The 18735-nt window shown below is 49.1% G+C and overlaps 2 protein-coding genes and 1 long non-coding RNA gene across 6 annotated transcripts in view; 1 reads left to right on the top strand and 2 right to left on the bottom strand.

Moving 5' to 3' along the window:
- LOC139998945 (uncharacterized) overlaps positions 1 to 496 on the bottom strand; it is a 32196-nt gene extending 31700 nt beyond the window's left edge. Inside the window, exon 1 of the long non-coding RNA XR_011803897.1 lies at positions 223 to 496. This is a non-coding gene — a long non-coding RNA (uncharacterized lncRNA). The remainder of the gene's footprint in view (positions 1 to 222) is intronic.
- Positions 497 to 3652: 3156 nt separating this feature from the next.
- On the top strand, positions 3653 to 10567 carry LOC113845383 (killer cell lectin-like receptor subfamily B member 1B allele B). The gene is made up of 5 exons (XM_072025011.1): positions 3653 to 4564; positions 8389 to 8487; positions 8902 to 9030; positions 9341 to 9495; positions 9911 to 10567. The coding sequence occupies exons 1-5, from the start codon at positions 4480 to 4482 to the stop codon at positions 10022 to 10024; spliced, it is 582 nt and encodes a 193-aa protein (XP_071881112.1). The 5' UTR covers positions 3653 to 4479; the 3' UTR covers positions 10025 to 10567.
- A 113-nt stretch (positions 10568 to 10680) lies between these two features.
- LOC113845378 (C-type lectin domain family 2 member B) lies at positions 10681 to 16506 on the bottom strand. 4 transcript variants are annotated; one of them, XM_072024961.1, is made up of 8 exons: positions 16342 to 16506; positions 15978 to 16149; positions 15227 to 15398; positions 12992 to 13120; positions 12602 to 12712; positions 12097 to 12278; positions 11607 to 11710; positions 10681 to 11308 (listed from the first exon to the last, which is right to left on the bottom strand). In XM_072024961.1, the coding sequence occupies exons 4-8, from the start codon at positions 13080 to 13082 to the stop codon at positions 11170 to 11172; spliced, it is 627 nt and encodes a 208-aa protein (XP_071881062.1). In that variant the 5' UTR covers positions 13083 to 13120; positions 15227 to 15398; positions 15978 to 16149; positions 16342 to 16506; the 3' UTR covers positions 10681 to 11169. The 4 variants fall into 4 exon arrangements, with proteins under 4 accessions (XP_071881062.1, XP_071881059.1, XP_071881060.1 ...); XM_072024958.1 differs by lacking the exon at positions 16342 to 16506 and having other exon boundaries at positions 12968 to 13120; positions 15978 to 16281; XM_072024959.1 differs by lacking the exon at positions 16342 to 16506 and having other exon boundaries at positions 15978 to 16280.
- Between the last annotated feature and the right edge of the window lie 2229 nt (positions 16507 to 18735).

Raw genomic sequence — 18735 nt, 5'->3', positions numbered from 1 at the left:
AAAAAAAGTACAAATGTGAAAGAAAGGCAAGAAAGAGACAAAGAGTGTGGAAAAACGGGAGAGGGCAAAAGAATAAAAAAAAAATATCTTTAAAAAGTAAAAAGAAAGAAAGAAGGTGGAGACCCACCCTGGCTGGCTGCTCCTTCCCTCCCCATTTCAGCCCCGAGCTGAGTGTTCCTTGCTCTGCTGGATCCAAATTTAGCTTCTCAGACATGGACTTACCCCAGCAGCACTCTGCCTAGTTCTGGTGTCCTATGTGAGTCATGCTGCTCCTTGTGAAGTCCTGTAACAGTGGAGGAGGGGTAGCACTCAGCGGGCCTACTGCTGATGTGGTAGGAGTGCCAAGATACATGTAACCAATCCTCTCTTGACCGAGAAGGCTAACTTCAAGGCAAAACTTCACTGAAGCTTGAACTTCTGTTATAAATGTACTTGTTTGAGGACCTCCAGATGGATTTAGAGGTGGTAGCATGGTAAAATTCAGAGTCTGTCCTCACCCACCAAAACACCCTGGCTGGTGCCCATCCCACCAGTGCCGCACCGGAGCCAGATCTCGCTTTCCCCCAGCATTACTCCATTTGCATTGTTTTTCTGCATCTCTTGGAGGGTTCAGTACTTCTTGGTCGGGGTGAGTTTTTTCTTGGGCTCCTTTCCCCATGGCTGGCAAGGAAATGTCGGGTCTCACTGATCACATCCGCACATCCAGTCCTCTTGCAGAAAACTGGCTGAGCACACTGTGAAAGCAAGGAGAGGGTTGAGTGTTGGGGGGCCAGCAAAGCCCCCCAGGTCTGAGGACTTGTGGGGATCTGGAGGGGACATGGGGAAACCGTGGTTGGGGAGAGGGCTTGTGGTCTGCTGGAGGGCAATGGAGGAAGGGTGAAAGGATGGAAGAAAGGGAGAAAGAGAAAGAAAAGATGAAGAAAGAAAGAGAAGGGGAAAAAAAAAAAAGAGAAAAAGAAAAGGAGAAAAAGAAAGAGAAGGAGAAAAGAGAAAGAAGTTTAAACTGACTAAACTGACTTTTAATGCTAAAAGAAATCAAAAGAAGTGTATTGCCTATCAGGACTCAAAGCTCAAAGGGAGTTGAGCTGTTTGTGACAGAACACCCTCCCCCAACTGGCTTCAAGCAAGCAGGAAGCTGAATTTGAAAAAAAAAAAAAAAAAAACAAAAACAGGAGGAAATAAGCCACCATCTCTTTGTGCTGACATTCTTGGTTTGCAGCCATCCCTTATCTCAGTTTCCCCTGCGGTTTTTTCTGAGTATAGAACAGCATGCTGGTTGCTGTTCAAACAGAGCAGCTCTTGCACCGCAGATCTCAGCATTGTTGTTGGAAAATAATTTACAAGGAAGGACTTTGCCGACCAAAGGTTGAGGGTTTGTTTCCCTCTTTTGGTTAACCTTCCATTTTGTAACAATTGTAAAATTAACCAAAATTCCTTTGAAAAAAGCACACACATTGGTGGGTTTTGCACCCTGCAGACTCAAAGGAGCCTGAGCTTGTACCCAGGTTTTATCCCTCTCCCCCCAGTCTGCTTTTTTACTGCAGCTCCCTCCAGATTATTAATTCTACTGATCAGTATTAGTTTTTGCTTCATTTCATCTTTATTTTTCTTTTCATTCCCTCCCAGGAAAATCACAAAGAAAGCACCCAGATGCTTTAGCTAGAAGAGAAACTCGGAAAGCTCTCCCAAAGTAACAAACAGGCAAAAATATCCAGCAAAAACAGATGGAAATGTTTAAAACCAGAAAACAAAACAAAAGAAAACAAAACAAAACCCTAGGAGTTCTAACTATCTGCAAGAAGATTCACACAGCCCTTGAGGCAGCAGAAGCTTCAGTAAAGCCAGCTGAAAAGGAAGAATTTGGGAATGTGTGTTTTTTTTGGGTCTTCTCCCAGAAACACGTAAGTGGCAGTTTTACAATTAAAAAAGGGAGAGAACATGAGGTTAATGAGAGAAAACAGCACAAATGCGAAAAGAAGGGCGAGAAAGAGACAAAGAGGGTGGAAAAACGGGAGAGGACAAAGGAATAAAAAATATTTAAAAACTAAGAAGAAAGAAAGAAAGAAGATGGAGACCCATCCTGGCTGGCTGCTCCTTCCCTCCCCATTTCAGACCCGAGCTGAGCGTTCCTTGCTCTGCTGGCCCCAAATTTAGCTTCTCAGAACGTGAACTTACCCCAGCAGCACTCTGCCTAGTAATGGTGTCCTATGTGAATTATCCTGTTCGTTGCGCAGTCCTGTAACAGCAACGGAGGTGGAGCGTCTGCTGAGAGCTGATGTGGTAGGAGTGCCTTCTCACCAAGATACATATAACCAACCCTTTCTTGACCGAGAAGGCTAAAGAGTTCCAAACCACACTGATTGGTCGTTGAACTTCTGTTACAAATTTTTATTTTCCTGTTGACAATAGAGTGGAAGGCAAGCAACCTTTTGTTATTTTTCTTCAAACCCAGTGGGGAGAGCTTAAGGCCCCCGGGGGGAGTAATTCTGCATGTCCTTATACATTACAATACAAGGTTTTTCCCTCTGAGCTACTTTGCAAAAGTTTGCAAAGTGGGGGCCACAGTAATGTGGCTTTGACTCACCTCTTCCTGGGGCAAAACTAAAGTTTCTGAAGGTGTTTGAGGTCTGGTGGGCTGCTCAAAAAAAACTTTTGTCCCCTCAAAATAGGATTATTTTTTATTTGTTAGTTTGTTTGTTTTCTTGTGGGTTCACAGGGTAAAAGGAAGATGGGGCGAGGACGACCCCCAGGAGATCAAGATGATTTTTCCCTATTGGAATGTGCAAGCACACGGTTGGGGGCTCAGAAAGGGGAGCCTGTTTCCATCTGTTGTGGGTTTACTTGGCAAGATTTCGGTAGCAGGACTCCACATCCCAAAGGACATCAAGTCCCATATGATGCAGCTGAGTCTCTGCACATTTGGGGAGTCTGAAGGACCCTGCCAGAAGCATAAGGGATGGACCTGATGGGGAAAAAAGTGCTGGGAGAAGGAGGATGAAACCATTTGGGCAGCAAAGAGTTAAATTTCAACAGTACTGAGCAAGAAAACCACAACTGTGTTCCGCTTCTGGAAACGGCAGAAGGGAGGCGGAGCATTTGTGGGCCCTTGTCTAGTTTCACTTCAGATATTCAACGGATCAGTCATCCAGGCAAGAAAAGACCCCCAAAATGGAGGCCAATCCATCCCCCTACCACCAATGTCACCCACTAAACCATGTCCAACCTCTTCTTGAACACCCCCAGGGACGGTGACTCCACCACTTCCCTGGGCAAACCGTACCAGTGCTTGACATCTCTTTCTGAAAAGAAATGTCTCCTAATTTCCAACCTGAACCTCCCCTGGCACTACTTGAGGCTGTTATAAATGAGGTCTCAATTCAATCTCAATTTTGTAATATTTATAAAACAAATATTTCTAAAAGGTATAAAAGCTATAAAAGTTATAAAAGGCAAGTAAACAGCGCTGGGTGTGTTTGACCAATGAAAAGTTGTTTTGAAAAGAACTGCTGTGGAGAGAAGGGTAAAAGAGGGGAGCCTGTCCGCAACATAATAATAAAAATAAAAAATATAAAAAAAAAATAGTAAAAAAAAAGCAACACAATGAACTTATGTCATCAATAAAGAAGCAGGAAAGAGGAATGAATAGGAACAGGCTGGCAGAAGGGAGACCAGGACGGGAACAGGCACATTGATTGCCTCATGAAGATAGGTTCAGCCAAATCGTTAAGAGTCTCATCGTTAAGAGTCTAATGTTACCTCAACCATGGGGCTTTCCAACCCCCATGTCCACATTCCCAAATCTCCCCCTTCTTTCTTAGTATCAACCATTTTCTCGACACGAATTTTGACTCCATATATAACACTATCTTCATGAGGCAATCAAAGTGCCTGTTCCCATTCTGGTCTACATTCTGCCTGTCTGTTCCTCTTCACTCCTTTTTCCTGCTTCTTTATTGATCACATAACTTCATCCTGTGGCCTTTTATAATCTTGAGGGCTTGCTCCCCTCTTATAACCTTGTCTCCACAGCAGTTCTTTTCAAAACAACTTTTCATTGGTCAAACAACTTTGAATGTAACAACAACAGCAAACACCCAGAAACATCCATGCTTTAATGGCTGGAGAAAAAGAAACCCTGAGACTGCATGGAGTCTCCTGAATCACCCTTCTTCGTTCCCTCTAAACTCTTTTATATTCCTGATGGCCTCATCATTAAGAGTCTAATGTTATCTCAACCACAGGGCTTTCCGACCCCCATGACCACACTCCCAAATCTCCCCCTTCTTTATTAATATCAACCATTGTCTCAACACGAATTACCACTCCATATATAAGAGGGGCATTGAACGGCTGCGAGCTGTGGCAGGAAGCTCCGGCCCCGCCACTGGTTTGCACTTCACCGGTGCAGCTCTGAGCATTTTGGTTTCCTGTCCTCCGGACTCCGTCGTGTCCCCTCCACCTGCTGTGTGTCCGCCTGCCATGGAGGATGAGGATGGCTACATGGCCTTGGACAGGCAATGCAAGCGGGGTGCTGCGGAGAGGCCGGGACCCCTCCGGGATGCAGGTAGCGGGGTCCAGTCCTCCGTCCCCACCATGGGTTTGTGGTGGCGAGAGGATACCCCGGGTGGCGATTGCTTGGCGGGGGGAAGAAGCAGGGAGGAGCAGCTCTTGGGGTCCCAGAGAGTTGCTCAAACTGGGGAAACTGAGAGGGGGATTACAGGGGATGCTTGCCTTTGATAAGCTCAGTATCGTGGAACAAAAATGGTTTTGCAACAGAACTGGGAAGAAGGGCAAGGACAGGAAATGCCACAGAGGTGGTTCCATTGCTCCGTGAGGGCTGGAGATGGATGAAGTGTGAGAAAAGAGAGAGAAAGGAAGCATTTTGGAGACCTCTGCTCTACGGTACCCCCTTGCATGGCAAAGTACTCGGCAGTACATCCCCATTTTCTAGAATCATAATGTTGGTGTGTACTACCCCATAGGAGATCAATTTCTGTACCAGCACACTTAAGGGGAATAGGAAAAATGGGCAATAAGGTTCCCAGGGGACAGGGGGATGTCCCTGCGACAGTGCCTACCGAGAGTCCTGTAGGAATCACAGAATCACAGAATCACAGAATTTTCTAGGTTGGAAGAGACCTCAAGATCATCGAGTCCAACCTCTGACCTAAAACTAACAGTCCCCACTAAACCATATCCCTAAGCTCTACATCTAAACGTCTTTTGAAGACTTCCAGGGATGGTGACTCCACCACCTCCCTGGGCAGCCCATTCCAATGCCTCACAACCCTTTCAGTAAAGAAATTCTTCCTAACATCTAACCTAAAACTCCCCTGGCGTAACTTTAGCCCATTCCCCCTCGTCCTGTCACCAGGCACATGGGAGAACAGGCCAACCCCCACCTCGCTACAGCCTCCTTTAATGTACTTATACAGAGCAATAAGGTCACCCCTGAGCTTCCTCTTCTCTAGGCTGAACAAGCCCAGCTCCTTCAGCCGCTCCTCGTAGGACTTGCTCTCCAGGCCCCTCACCAGCTTCGTCGCCCTTCTTTGGACCCGCTCCAGCACCTCGATGTCCTTCTTGTAGCGAGGGGCCCAAAACTGAACACAGTACTCGAGGTGCGGCCTCACCAGAGCCGAGTACAGGGGGACGATCACCTCCCTAGCCCTGCTGGTCACAGTGTTTCTGATACAAGCCAGGATGCCGTTGGCCTTCTTGGCCACCAGAGCACACTGCTGGCTCATATTCAGCCGACTGTCCACCATCACTCCCAGGTCCTTCTCTGCCTGGCAGCTCTCCAACCATTCCCCTCCCAGCCTGTAGTTCTGCTTGGGGTTATTGCGCCCCAGGTGCAGGACCCGGCACTTGGCCTTGTTGAACTTAGAATGAATGCTAATGAACTTAGAAAGAAGAATGCTAAGGAATTGGTTGCAGCAAGGTTTGTAGCTCTGGGGGAGCATGGAAGGATGGGAAGAGCATGCAGGGCTGATGCGTGTCTTTTGAAGGCACCTGCACTTGTTTGAGGACCTCCAGATGGATTTAGAGGTGGCTGCATGGTAAAATTCAGAGTCTGTCCCTACACACTCAAAAACCCTGTCCAGTACCCATTCCACCAACGCCCCACCACAGCCAGATCTTGCTTTCCCCCAGCATTAACCCATTTATATTGTTTTTCTTTATCTCTTGGAGGAACTTCTTCAAATAGGAAGATTTTGAAACCAGGCTATCCAAACTAAATGTCTTGCAATTAAGTTATCAGGATGCAGATTTTTACATAAAAGAGAAAAAAATATTATTTTTAAAAGTTTTGCAAGCTATGGTCAGGATGGAGGCAGAGCCTTTTTGCAGCCTTTTTTTTTTTTATTAATTGCGGAGGTGGTCTCTTGTTTTTTTTTTTTGACACCTTTTTTTGTCACTGTGAAGGAAGAGAAACGTAAAAGTGGTCCTGCCTCTGCTCAATGCTGAAAATCGAGTACAAAACTTTCCATGAAGTCAATGAAATCCGAATGCAGAGCAACAACAAATAGCAAAATGGACTGGTGGTGCTTTTTCCCCAGTCCTAGGAAGTGCCAGCTGCTCCATGCAGCGGAGGCTAGGTCAAGCTGGCATGAGAAAATGAAATTAAACATCAAGATAATGCATATGTAAATTTGCTGCAGAAAATAAGCAAGGGAAAAAAAAAAACTTCTTTCCCTCTTCTGGTGCAAAAGTTCTGGGTTAAATTACTTGGCATGGAAGAAAAAGCATCAAATTGCAATCAAAACCATCCCCTTCCACCATTTGGGTTACACACAATGGACGCCCAAGCCATATTCCAGGGAAGACACCAAATATCACCTTTCGCCTCCTTTCCCAACTACCTGCTAGTACGCATTGGTCTGCCCCCATTAAAAATATATATATATATATATATTGAAGGGCTTTTATTTTGTCTTTTGTCACCTCTCTACTCTCCTGGTAGCTCAGCACCGCAGTGCTTGCTGTGGTCGCTAAAGACAAAAGGTGTTTTCTGCACCTCCAGAGGTGTGACTTCCTCCTGCCTCAAGGCCATCTGCCTACATGCCAGCCTTCAATTGAAAGAAAAGTCTGTAGCATATATCTGTGTATTTATAGACAAAAAAAAAAAAAAGCCATTTCCTGGTGCTGGACACAGGCACAAGAAGGTTGGTCATAACGCAAAGGTTGCCCAGAGACTTTGTCACTCCTGAGACACTTCTGTGAGCAGGCAAGCTGACCATGGCTGGGGAAATTATTTACGCCAATTCACTGCAGCCCAGAGGGGGCCCTTCACCTGTCGAGAGGTGTCACAGTAAGTGCGATTTTGGGTAGTGGGTGCTCACGGCGAGCTTCATTTCCTCCAGGAAGAGCTGGTGTTGGGTCTGCTCGTGTCTTGGCCAAGAAGCACGGTCTAGCGCCAGTTGGGTTGCGGGGTTGATCCCAGTTTGTGTGGGCAGCAAAAGTAAGGAAGGAAAGAAGGAAGGACAGGGGAGAAGGAAGCTTGCAAACGGCCAGAGCTTGAATAATTTCACTGCTGGGGCTGCTATCCCCGCAGCAAAAATCAGCCCCGACATGAGGCGATGGCAGTCAAAGCTTGGCAAAACATGCCCAGGACCCTGGTGGAGAGGAGCTGTGGAGGGACCCGAGTCCCACCAGCTGCCATCTGCTCTAAATGAGGCCAATTTCCCAAGAGTTTGGGTCTGTCCCCCCTGCTCTTGAGGACCCCCACCGCCTCCCAGAGCACTCGGAGGTGACAGCCTCACTTCTGAGCCCAACTTCAGCACCCAGCCTCCAACAGGAGCAAAGCCCGCCACTGGGACTCCTTCCCCACTGAAACCCACTGGTGCAACTGGGAAGCCGCAGCCCAGCCGCTCCCCATCCCCTCCAAGCTCCTGGAGGCTTTGCTCCAGCCAAAGCCGCACGACAGCGAGCAGTGGGACCCATGCGAGGAGGGTCCTGGGGTAGGAGATGCAGAGAGAAGGTTGTGATCATTGAGTTTTCACTTGTTTTTTTCTGTGATTGTGGAGGTAGCAAAGCATCTGTAAACTTCTGCTCAAACATAGGGTCTCTCCTTTTTTCTTTTCTCTTTCCTTTCCTTTCCTTTCCTTTCCTTTCCTTTCCTTTCCTTTCCTTTCCTTTCCTTTCCTTTCCTTTCCTTTCCTTTCCTTTCCTTTCCTTTCCTTTCCTTTCCTTTCCTTTCCTTTCCTTTCCTTTCCTTTCCTTTCCTTTCCTTTCCTTTCCTTTCCTTTCCTTTCCTTTCCTTTATTATTTTATTACATTTTGTTATATTAATTTTATTGATTTATTTCATATTATTTCATTTCATTTCATTGTATTTTAATTTTATTTTACAAGAAAGCACTTTCTGAACAAAACCACGGACTCTTTCAGCTCCCACTTTGTGCCCACGTTGGCACGGAGTCCTTCTGAAGCTGAGCGGGCTGGGCTGCCTGGTGCTGCTGGTGCTGGTGGCGGTGCTCAGTGTGCAGGGTAAGTAAAACCCACTCGAAAACACATCTAAAACCCAAGTGATCACAAGGAAAAGTGTACTTTGTTTGTTGTTTTTTTATTTTTTTCTTTGCCAAGGGGAGGACAGGGTTTTATCCCAGGAACCATGTAGATGCCATGGGATGCATCCAACAAGAGTAAATCCCCTCTCAAAAAAAAACAAACAAACAAATAAAACAACAACAAAAACACAGAAAAACATACACAAAAAAAAAAGGCTTTTAAAGCAAGGGTGGTGGACACAAGCAACATTTTTATGCTATTCCAAAAGTTGGGTGCAATCATGACCAGAAAAACAGTTTGCAAAATAGATCAGGAAACCATATAAGCCCTGCTTGATTTTCACGACATTGCCCCCAAACAGCCTCAGTCTCACCCCAGAAATTTACCTTCAAGTTTTTCAGAAGGCGCCGACACCTCCCAACGCTCTGCAAAACAAGAGCGAGGCTGGAGGAAGGAGCAGGACAGAGGTGTGCATGATTACCTCCCTGCTGCGCTACTTCTGCCGCTGGAACGGCTCCGCAGGTAACCCCTTCCCCAGGGGGGTCCCTGGGGTGGGATGGGTGCCCCCAGGGGGCTGCAAGCCCGGCTCGGTGTTAATGAGCATGGTGAGGAAGAGCTCGTTTTGCTGATCATCTCCATCCTCTGTGGGCCTCCGGGAGGAGGAGGCACCTCTCCACCTTCCCCGTGCTCACCCCACCGTGTGCTCCTTGTGGTGGATGGGTGGGAAGAGTGGGCAGGAAAAATTTGGGAGGGGAGAGAGCTCTCTCTTGGCTGGTTTAAGCAAGACCTCGAGCACTTTTAGGGGTATCTCACGGCTCTGTCTCCTCTCCAGGCCATGCGGGCTGCAAGCTGTGCCCCCAGTCTTGGCAGCTTCTTGGGGACCAGTGCTACCAGGTTCCCAAATCGACTGGGACTTGGATGGAAGGCAAAAAAGACTGCGAAAGTCGCGGGTCCCATCTGGCCGTGCTCCGAAACACCGCCGATATGGTAAGTGCAGAGTGGAGAAGGCTTGAAAAGGACCCAAAAGTCCTGGGTTTTGGTGGGTAGAGAGGCAAAAAACTGCCTTGGAGCTGCTGGCTGGTGGCAGGAGGCTTGGTAGCTCTAAGCCACTTCGCACTAAGGAGGGAACAGGGCTGAATCACCACCAAAAGGGCTTTGGAGGCCTCTTCCCACCTTTGGCATGGGAAGGAGAGACACAGAGCTCAGGGGGAGCCTCTGGTGTCTCAGGCTCTGTATTTAAGCTCTTTCCACCCACTGAGCGAGGCAGCACCCAAGGCACAGGTGGTGTTTAGGGCCCATCTCTTTGAGGATGAACCAAATGGGTTCAAAAAGACAGCTTTGCATCCCAACGAGCCTCTTGCTGAAGGCTCCTGGAAGCCAACACTCCTCTCCCATTCACCAGGACCACTTACGTGAGATCATCCGCCAGGACAAGCTAACGGTGTGGATCGGATTAAAGGCATCCAGCAACATATGGAAATGGGTGGACAACTCCTCCTTCGACGCCACCCCGTGAGTACAGCTGCAACCCGTGGTGTGCGGAGCAGCTTTGCTCCATTTCATCCCCAAAATCTCCAATATTTTGGTGTCCACAACAGTCTTGCAATGCCCCGGTAAGGCTTTGCAGCCCAAAAGTTGGCTGTACTGAGCACTGTAACCCACCATCTCATCACACCTATGCAGCCAACGTGGTTTTAACACCCTGGGCATGCTCCAGTGGAGGAAGGAGCGAGATGGTAGTGCAAGCACAGCAATCTGCACGCGCATCTGGGCAAGCCTGCAGCAAGAAGCCACCTGGAGCCCAGTGAGACAGGCTGGGGGAGAAGCTCCCGTTGCCCCCTCTCCCAAGAGCAAAAGGAGCTGCTTTTGTGTGCTAACAGTTTTGGTTTGCAGGTTCAGTTCCCTTCTAAATGTGGAGAACGACTGCGTGACCTTTGTAGAGAAGGGGCTGGAATACGATGGCTGTGGGAGCAACCACAAGTGGGTTTGCCAGACAGAACCCTTCCAGCTCCTTTCAAAGACTGCAGGAGACGGAGAGTCGTTCAGTGCCTGCCCTGAAAAGCCCATCCTGCAGGACTCTTGCTGCTAATATTTGGGGTGAAACCAACCCTTCTTGTTACGGCTCTGCAAGGAATTTCAGTGTTTGAACCCAACCAAGCACAGCCAAGAGTATTAGTGTAGGCTCTGTTTCAATTAGCTTCCAATTTTTATTTTTTTTATTAAAAAATCCATCCAGATACACACATCCAGACATTATCTGTTCCAATCGTTCCTTCTCCTCCTTCCAATATGTAGTGTGAAGTATAACAGCATTATAGCGTAAGTCTATCTGTTCCAACCATTCCTTATCCTCCTTCCAACAGGTAGTGTGAAGTATAATAGCATAATTCCATAGCACTTCAGATTCACAGGTTTCAAATTCATTATTACATATTCATTATGCCGTTTGCAAATACAGAAAAAAAATAAAATACTGTTTTCTGCTGTAGAAGCAGAGAGAGAAACAGGAATGTTGCTGACTTCAGTACAAAAGATTGACAGAGCCTGCATGAATCTGAGCAGAAAGGAAACTCAGTAATACTGTTGTGGCAAAGAAGCAGACCTAAATAAGATTTACCATTTTTTCTGTCACTATCATGAGCTTTATGTTTATGGGATCTTTTACTCAGGGGAAATCTTTTGCCTCCAGAGGACATAGTTGTTGGGCCTGCTGCAGATCCAGTATTTCTCCGTGTGGCAGAGGGCTGAGCTGATCTCCTGGTTTATGTACGCACAAGGGCCACCTCCCCGCACCTCAAACCTGCAACACAGACACACCCAGGAGTGAGCAGAAGGGAAGAAAGTAGGAAAACTACCCTAAAAACTGGAAGGAAACCTGGGATTTCCTCTCCTGGGAAGGTCACAAGGGGCAGTGTTCAAGGTTTAATAGGGGTTCGGAGCTCGGCGTCCTTGGTCCACACCAAGCCTCCCATGAAGAACCAGCGGTGCGGTAGCAGGAGAAGGTCCCCATCCCAAAAGAGGCCATCCCAGACCCTTTAAGAACTCCTGCCCTAATTGCCAACCCAAAGCACCCAACCCCAACATGCAGAGGGACTGACCAGTTGTTGAAGGCTGTGCCGTTGGTCCACCTCCACTGGCCGTTGCCTTCCTCGTGCAGCCCGACCCAGTGGTTTCCCTGGCCCTTGCAGCGCCTGATGAATGCCTTTAGAGGAGAAAAAAAATGAATTTAAATAAATCGGTTTTTAGGTGATCCCGTCTTCCCAAAACAAAACTCAGCCAGGTTCTGCCTCCAGCCTGCAGAGCACCCTGCAATAGGAAGGTGATGAGATTCTACAATCCTACAGTTAAACAGAAAAAAGGAAGCCCCTTGAGGGCAAAGCTCCGGAAAGCACCCATCTGGACGTAGGGAGGGAGTTTTGGAGAAAATAATGTGATATTGCTCATCCCCCAGCCCGGGCTAGTGCTTTCCCCAGGGCATCTTCTCCTGGCTTTGGCAGTGGGTGAAATCTGGGGGAAAATGGATTTTTAGTCTGGTCGCACACATTTTCCACACCAGAGCGGGCACTGGGGCTCGTGCCCAGTTCTCACCATATCCTCCAGGCTGTCTATGGAGGTCAGGGAGGCTTCCATGGCCTTGCACTTCTCCAAGCTGGTGTTCCAGTTGCTTTCATCCTCCGAGAAATAGTAGCACTTGCTTTGGAAGCCGATCCATGGGGTTGGACACATGTGGGAGAATTGGGGATGTGATGAGTGAGACTGCTGCTGCACAACTGTAAAATGAGAAAACCGAGCAGGTGAGATGCATGGACAGCCACAAAAAAAAAAAAGGCAGAAAAATAACATTTTTAAAATTATACGTATTCCCCTCCAGCAAATATAGGGGGGGTTGGGATGCGCCAACGTGGGGCACCCGCTTGGAAAGGCTGAGTAGAGCCTGGTTGAGGGGACAAAAGCGGGTGCCCCATGAAGCAGGCCCAGTGCTATGCTTGTGGGCTTCTCATCCTGCTGGGAAAACCCTGGAATTCCCCACTCCACCCCTGAAACAGCTCCCTGGCCAATCTCCTTGCCGTGGGGATGCTCCAGTGGGACTCACCAATCAAGGCCACCAGCAGAGCGAGGACAAGGAGACTCAGCACCACACACAGCAGAGCCAGGAGCTTTTGTCCACAATGACACTTCCTTCCCATCCCACGGGGGCTGGATTCTGGTGGAGAAGAGAGCAGGAGATGTGGGCTGGGTCTTTCCACCCCCCATTTGCCCTTTTTCTGCTGGATCCATGGTTGATCCTGTAGCCCTCCCTCTTGGGATAGGAACTACCTTCTTTGAGGTCCTCCAGATGGATTTAGAGATGGCTGCATGGTAAAATTCAGAGCCTGTCCTCCTCCCACCTAAAAACCATGGCTGGTGCCCTCAGACCAGTGCCCCACCGAAGCCAGATCTCGCCTTCCCCCAGCATTACCCCATTTATATTGATATTCTTCACCTCTTGGAGGGTTCAGCACTTCTTCTTGCTCGGGGTGAGTATTTTTCCGGACTTCTAGCTCCATGGCCGTCAAGGAAGTATCGGGTTTCATTGATCACATCCACCCGTCTTGTTCTCTGGCAACAACTGCTGCAGCACGATGCAATAGCAAGAAGAGGGTTGAGTGTTGGGGGGCCAGCAAAGCCCCCCGGTTCTGAGGACTTGTGGGGATCTGGAGGGGACATGGGGAAACCGTGGTTGGGGTGAGGGCTTGTGGTCTGCTGGAGGGGAATGGAGGAAGGGTGAAACGATGGGAGAAAGGGAGAAGGAGAAAGAAGAAGAAAAAAAAAGATGAAGAAAGAAAGAAGTAAAAAAGAGAAAGAAAAGGAGAAAGAGAAAAGAGAAAGAAGTTTATATTGACATGAAATACTAAAAGAAGTTAAAAGAAATGTATTGCCTATCAGCACTCAAAGCTCAAAGGGAGTTGAGATGTGTGACATGACACCCTCCCCAAACAGTCTCCTGCCCAGCAAGAAGCTGAATTTGAAAAAAAGGAAGGATATAAGCCAGCACCTGCTTGTGCTGACATCCTTGGTTCGCAGACATCCCTTATCTCAGTTCCCCCTGCAATATTTTCTGAGTATAGAACAGCATGCTGGCTGCTGTTCAAACAGAGCAGCTCTTGTGCCACAGATCTTGGTACTATTGTTGGAAAATAATCACCAAGGAAGGGCTTTGCCCACCTGGATGAGGGGATTATTGGAAAACCAAACGTCTAGGAATAAGCTCCTAAGGAGGAAAAAACGTTTTGGTTTTGAGGGAATACAGCAGGACGCAGGAAAAACTTGCAGGAGGAACATTCAGTGCTGGGGGACATACTGTGAAATAGCATTTTCAAAGAAGTTTAAGGACTGAATTTGGCAGGGGGGGATAAACAGTGGTAATACGAGTGGGCTGCAGGTACCCTAGACTCCGTATGACAAAGCCTGGCTTGGCTTCAGATTTGGCTTGCACACTGGGGAGCCTGCTCCAGTCTGCAACCACCCTCTCGGTGGAGAACCTCTTTGTGATGTCCAGCCTAAACTTCCCCTGCCTCAGCATAACGCCGTTCCCACGGGTCCTATCACTGGTGATTACGGAGAACAGGTCACCTGCCTCTCCACTTCCCCTCATGAGGAAGTTGTAGACTGCGATGAAAACTGCACACAGTACTCGAGGTGAAGCTGCACCAGCACAGAGTAGATTGGGACAATCACTTCCCTCGACCAACTAGCGATGCTACTAGCTTGTACCCAGGTGTCATCCCTCTTCCCTCCCTTGTCTGCTTTTTTGCTGCAGCTCCACACAGATTATTAGTTCTACCGATTAATACTATTTTTTGCTTCTTTTCAACTTTATTCTTCTTTAATTCCCTCCCAGGAGAAAAAAAAACAAAACAAAAAAAAAAAAAATCAAAGAAAGCAGCCAGCTGCCTTAGCTAGAAGATTAGAAGAAAGACTGGGAAAGCCCTCCCAAAGAAATAAACAGGAGAAAAAAAACGCATGAAATGTTTTAAAATATCTTAAAACAAACAAACAAAACCACTAGGAGTTCTAAACATCTGTAAGAAGATTTACACGCCCTATGTGGTCATAGAAGCTTCAATAAAGCCAAATGAAAAGGAAGAATTTGGGCAATGTGGTTTTTTTTTGGCTCTAATCACAGAAACACATGAGTGGTGTAGGGCAGCGTGGAAGTGTGAAACTATTCAGGCATCAAAGAGATCAATCTCCACAGTACTGATCAAGAAAACCAAAAATCTCGGGGAAAAGCAGAACCAAGGCAAGGGAGCAGAAGGAGGCGGAGGGAGCGTGAAAATGAATAAAAAAAACTTGAAAAAAAGGAAAGGGGAGAGCGCAAAGTGCCCGGGGGGGCGGGCGGAGAGCACCACCAAGCGCCGGCGGGGGGGGCCCACAGAGCACCACCAAGCGCCGGCGGGGGGGGCCCACAGAGCACCACCAAGCGCCGGCGGGGGGGGCCCACAGAGCACCACCAAGCGCCGGCGGGGGGGGCCCACAGAGCACCACCAAGCGCCGGCGGGGGGGGCCCACAGAGCACCACCAAGCGCCGGCGGGGGGGGCCCACAGAGCACCACCAAGCGCCGCTTGGTGGTGCTGCTTGCTCAGGCGGCCCCGAATTTTGCTTGGTGAGCTGCTTGCTCACCAAGCGCTGCTTGCTCAGCCGGCCCCGAATTTTGCTGCTCCATCATGGACTCACCCTAAGAGCAGTGTGTCTACTCCTGGTGTCTTCTTGCTGGTGCTCCAATTTAAGGAATGAGAGAAGGAACGGTGCTTGTGTTATCCTGCTCCTGCAGCAGTGTCATGTAGCAGCGAGGGAGTGGTATCACTCAGTTTATGATCCAACGGAAGAGCTCTTGCAGTAGGAATACCTGAAGATATTAAACAAATCCTGTCTTAAATAGTAAGGCTTCAGAACTGAAAAACCTCAGTGGCTGCAACTTGACCACGAGTAAAAAAAAAAAGTTTTCCTGACAGCACGCGCCACCGTCTGTTCTTTTTATTGCAAAACGGCAGTGGGAGGAGCTTAAGGTGCCCAGGAGGAGTAACGCTGCATTAATCCTGAAAGCACCAGTACGTTTTTGTGTGTGAGCTAGCTTGCAAAGATTTTGCATGCAAATTGGGGGTAATTTGCCTTTGAATCACCTCTTCCTGGGTAAAAACTGAAGCTTTTGAGGATATTTGATGTCTGGTTTGCCACTCAAAATATCCTTTTGTCCCCTCAAAAGCCCAAAGCGCCGGGGGGGCGGGGGGGGGCGGACCCGGCGCCCAGCGCCGCGCGGGGGGAGCAAAGCGGAGGGGGGGGAGAGAGCAAAGCGAAGCGAGAGAGGAAAAAGGAAAAAGATGGAAACCTGCCCTGGCTGGCTGCTCCTTCCCGCCCCATTTCAGTCCCTACCTGAGCGTTGCTTGCTCAGCCGGCCCCGAATTTTGCTGCTCCAACATGGACTCACCCTAAGAGCAGTGTGTCTACTCCTGGTGTCTTCTTGCTGGTGCTCCAATTTAAGGAATGAGAGAAGGAACGGTGCTTGTGTTATCCTGCTCCTGCAGCAGTGTCATGTAGCAGTGAGGGAGTGGTATCACTCAGCCTATGATCCCACGGAAGAGCGCTTGCAGTAGGAATACCTGAAGATATTAAACAAATCCTGTCTTAAATAGTAAGGCTTCAGAACTGAAAAACCTCAGTGGCTGCAACTTCAACATAGGTAAAAAAGTTTTCCTGACAGCAGACAGGAAATAGATCAACCCTCTGTTCCTTTTACTTAATGGCCAGCAGCCAGCAGGGTTATCTTTTAAAAAGATAGTGCTGTGACTCACCCTACGAACGCCTCTTAACGACGGTCTTTAGCTAGGCGATAGCGATAATGGTCTCCACAAGGCACGGAGCGCTCTGCAGGAGGTCGGTACACACCCAGACCGACTGCCCGTTAAAGAATGCAGCAGTTCAGGCCACTGGATGCAGGGAGTGTCAGAGCCTACTGCTGCCGTCGGCGGGAGGCAGAGAAACTGCGTGCGTGAGATGTGAGCAAGTGGATGACCTGATCCGCATGGTGGCGGAGCTCAAGGAGGAGGTGGAGAGGCTGAGGGCCATCAGGGAATGTGAGCGGGAGATAGACTTCTGGAGCAACTCCCTGCAGGGCCTCAAGGAGAGGTACCGGGGTGAGACACCCCAAACGGGGGTGGACCCCCTGCCCTGTCGCCGTCGGACAGAGGGAGGGGATCTGGGAGTTGAGGAGGAGTGGAGACAGGTCCCTGCGCGACATGGCAGGCGATGCCCTCCCATTCCGGCCCCACCTTCCCAGGTGCCCTTACGAAACAGGTTTGAGGCCCTGGAGATTGAGAGACCAGCAACTGAGGAAGAGATAGAAAGTGTTCCCAGGAGGATGCCTAGGGCGAGGAGGTCGACTCCACGCATCAGGACTGCCTCCACCAAGAAAGAAAGAAGGGTGATTGTCGTGGGAGACTCTATCCTTAGGGGGACAGAGGGCCCTATTTGTCGGCCTGACCCTACCCATAGGGAAGTCTGCTGCCTCCCTGGGGCCAGGGTCAGGGACGTTGCCAGGAAGCTCCCCAGCCTGGTACGCCCCTCAGACTATTATTCTCTTGTGATAGTTCAGGCAGGTAGTGATGACATTGATGACAGAAGCCTGAAGGCTATCAAAAGAGACTTTAGGGGGCTGGGACGGTTAGTGGACGGAGCAGGAGTGCAGGTAGTATTTTCGTCCATCCCTACGTTGACAGGGAGGGGTACGGAGAGGACAAGGAAAGCCCACCTGTTAAACACGTGGCTCCGGGGCTGGTGCCTACGCAGAAATCTTGGGTTTTTCGACCATGGGGCAGTTTACTCAGCACCTGGTCTGATGGCCGTAGACGGGTCCCTATCCTTTAGGGGAAAAAGGATCCTGGGCCAGGAGCTGGCGGGGCTCATTGATAGGGCTTTAAACTAGGTAAGAAGGGGGATGGGGCTGAAGCAAGGACTGTTGGGGCTGTGCCAGGGGGAGCAATGGCAAGGCCGGAGGATAAGGTAAAGGCCCAGCTGAAGTGCATCTACACCAATGCACGCAGCATGGGTAACAAACAGGAGGAGCTGGAAGCCATCGTGCAGCGGGCAGGCTACGACTTGGTTGCCATCACGGAAACGTGGTGGGACCAGTCTCATGACTGGAGTGCTGCGATGCCTGGCTATAGGCTCTTCAGAAGGGACAGGCAGCACAGAAGGGGTGGCGGTGTGGCTCTCTATATTAGAGAGTCTTTCGATGTTGTAGAACTCGAGGCTAGGAATGACAAGATCGAGTCCCTTTGGGTTAGGATCGGCAGGGACAACAAGGCTAGTGTCCTGGTCGGGGTCTGCTATAGACCGCCGAACCAGGATGAGGAGACAGATGAGGAGTTCTACAGGCAGCTGACAGAAGCTGCAAAATCGTCTGCGCTTGTACTCGTGGGGGACTTCAACTTCCCTGACATATCCTGGAAGCACAACACAGCCCAGAGAAAGCAGTCTAGGAGGTTTCTGGAGAGCGTGGAAGATAGCTTCCTGACGCAGCTGGTTAGTGAACCTACCAGGGGTGGTGCCTCGCTAGACCTTCTCTTCACAAACAGAGAAGGACTGGTGGAGGATGTGATTGTCAGGAACAGTCTTGGGCAGAGTGACCACGAAATGGTGGAGTTCACTATTCTTGGCGAGGCCAGGAAGGGGACCAATAAAACCGCTGTATTGGACTTTCGGAGGGCTGACTTTGAGCTGCTCAGGACACTAGTTGGTGGAGTCCCTTGGGAGGTGGTTCTGAAGGGCAGAGGGGTCCAGGAAGGCTGGGCGCTCTTCAAGAGGGAAATCCTAATGGCGCAGGAGCGGTCTGTCCCCACGTGCCCTAAGATGAGCCGGCGGGGAAGAAGACCAGCCTGGCTCAACAGAGAATTGTGGCTTGATCTTAGGAGAAAAAAGAGGGTTTATAATCTTTGGAAAAGTGGGCAGGCCACTAGGCAGGACTATAAGGATGTAGCGAGGCTGTGCAGGGACAAACTTAGGAAGGCCAAAGCTCATCTGGAGCTCAATCTGGCTACTGCTGTTAAAGGTAGCAAAAAACGCTTTTATAAATACATCAACACAAAAAGGAGGACTAAGGAGAATCTCCATCCTTTCCTGGATGCAGGGGGAAACTTAGTTACTAGAGATGAGGAAAAGGCGGAGGTTCTCAATGCCTTCTTTGCCTC

Source organism: Anas platyrhynchos, chromosome 17, assembly GCF_047663525.1.
Source record: "Anas platyrhynchos isolate ZD024472 breed Pekin duck chromosome 17, IASCAAS_PekinDuck_T2T, whole genome shotgun sequence".
Classification (NCBI taxonomy): domain Eukaryota; kingdom Metazoa; phylum Chordata; class Aves; order Anseriformes; family Anatidae; genus Anas; species Anas platyrhynchos.
This window is presented reverse-complemented; position numbering and strand designations above follow the sequence as displayed.

What these genes read in the sequence shown, in the direction of transcription:
- LOC113845383 (XM_072025011.1), top strand. Translation starts at nt 4,480, where the DNA reads ATGGAGGATGAGGATGGCTACATGGCCTTGGACAGGCAATGCAAGCGG. An exon ending in GGGACCCCTCCGGGATGCAG is followed by an intron (nt 4,565 to 8,388) that starts GTAGCGGGGTCC and finishes GGACTCTTTCAG; the next exon opens with CTCCCACTTTGTGCCCACGT. An exon ending in CCGCTGGAACGGCTCCGCAG is followed by an intron (nt 9,031 to 9,340) that starts GTAACCCCTTCC and finishes TCTCCTCTCCAG; the next exon opens with GCCATGCGGGCTGCAAGCTG.
- LOC113845378 (XM_072024958.1), bottom strand. Translation starts at nt 13,082, where the DNA reads ATGAAACCCGATACTTCCTTGACGGCCATGGAGCTAGAAGTCCGGAAA. An exon ending in AGAATATCAATATAAATGGG is followed by an intron (nt 12,713 to 12,967) that starts GTAATGCTGGGG and finishes CTTCTCCACCAG; the next exon opens with AATCCAGCCCCCGTGGGATG. An exon ending in TAGACAGCCTGGAGGATATG is followed by an intron (nt 11,711 to 12,096) that starts GTGAGAACTGGG and finishes TCTCCTCTAAAG; the next exon opens with GCATTCATCAGGCGCTGCAA.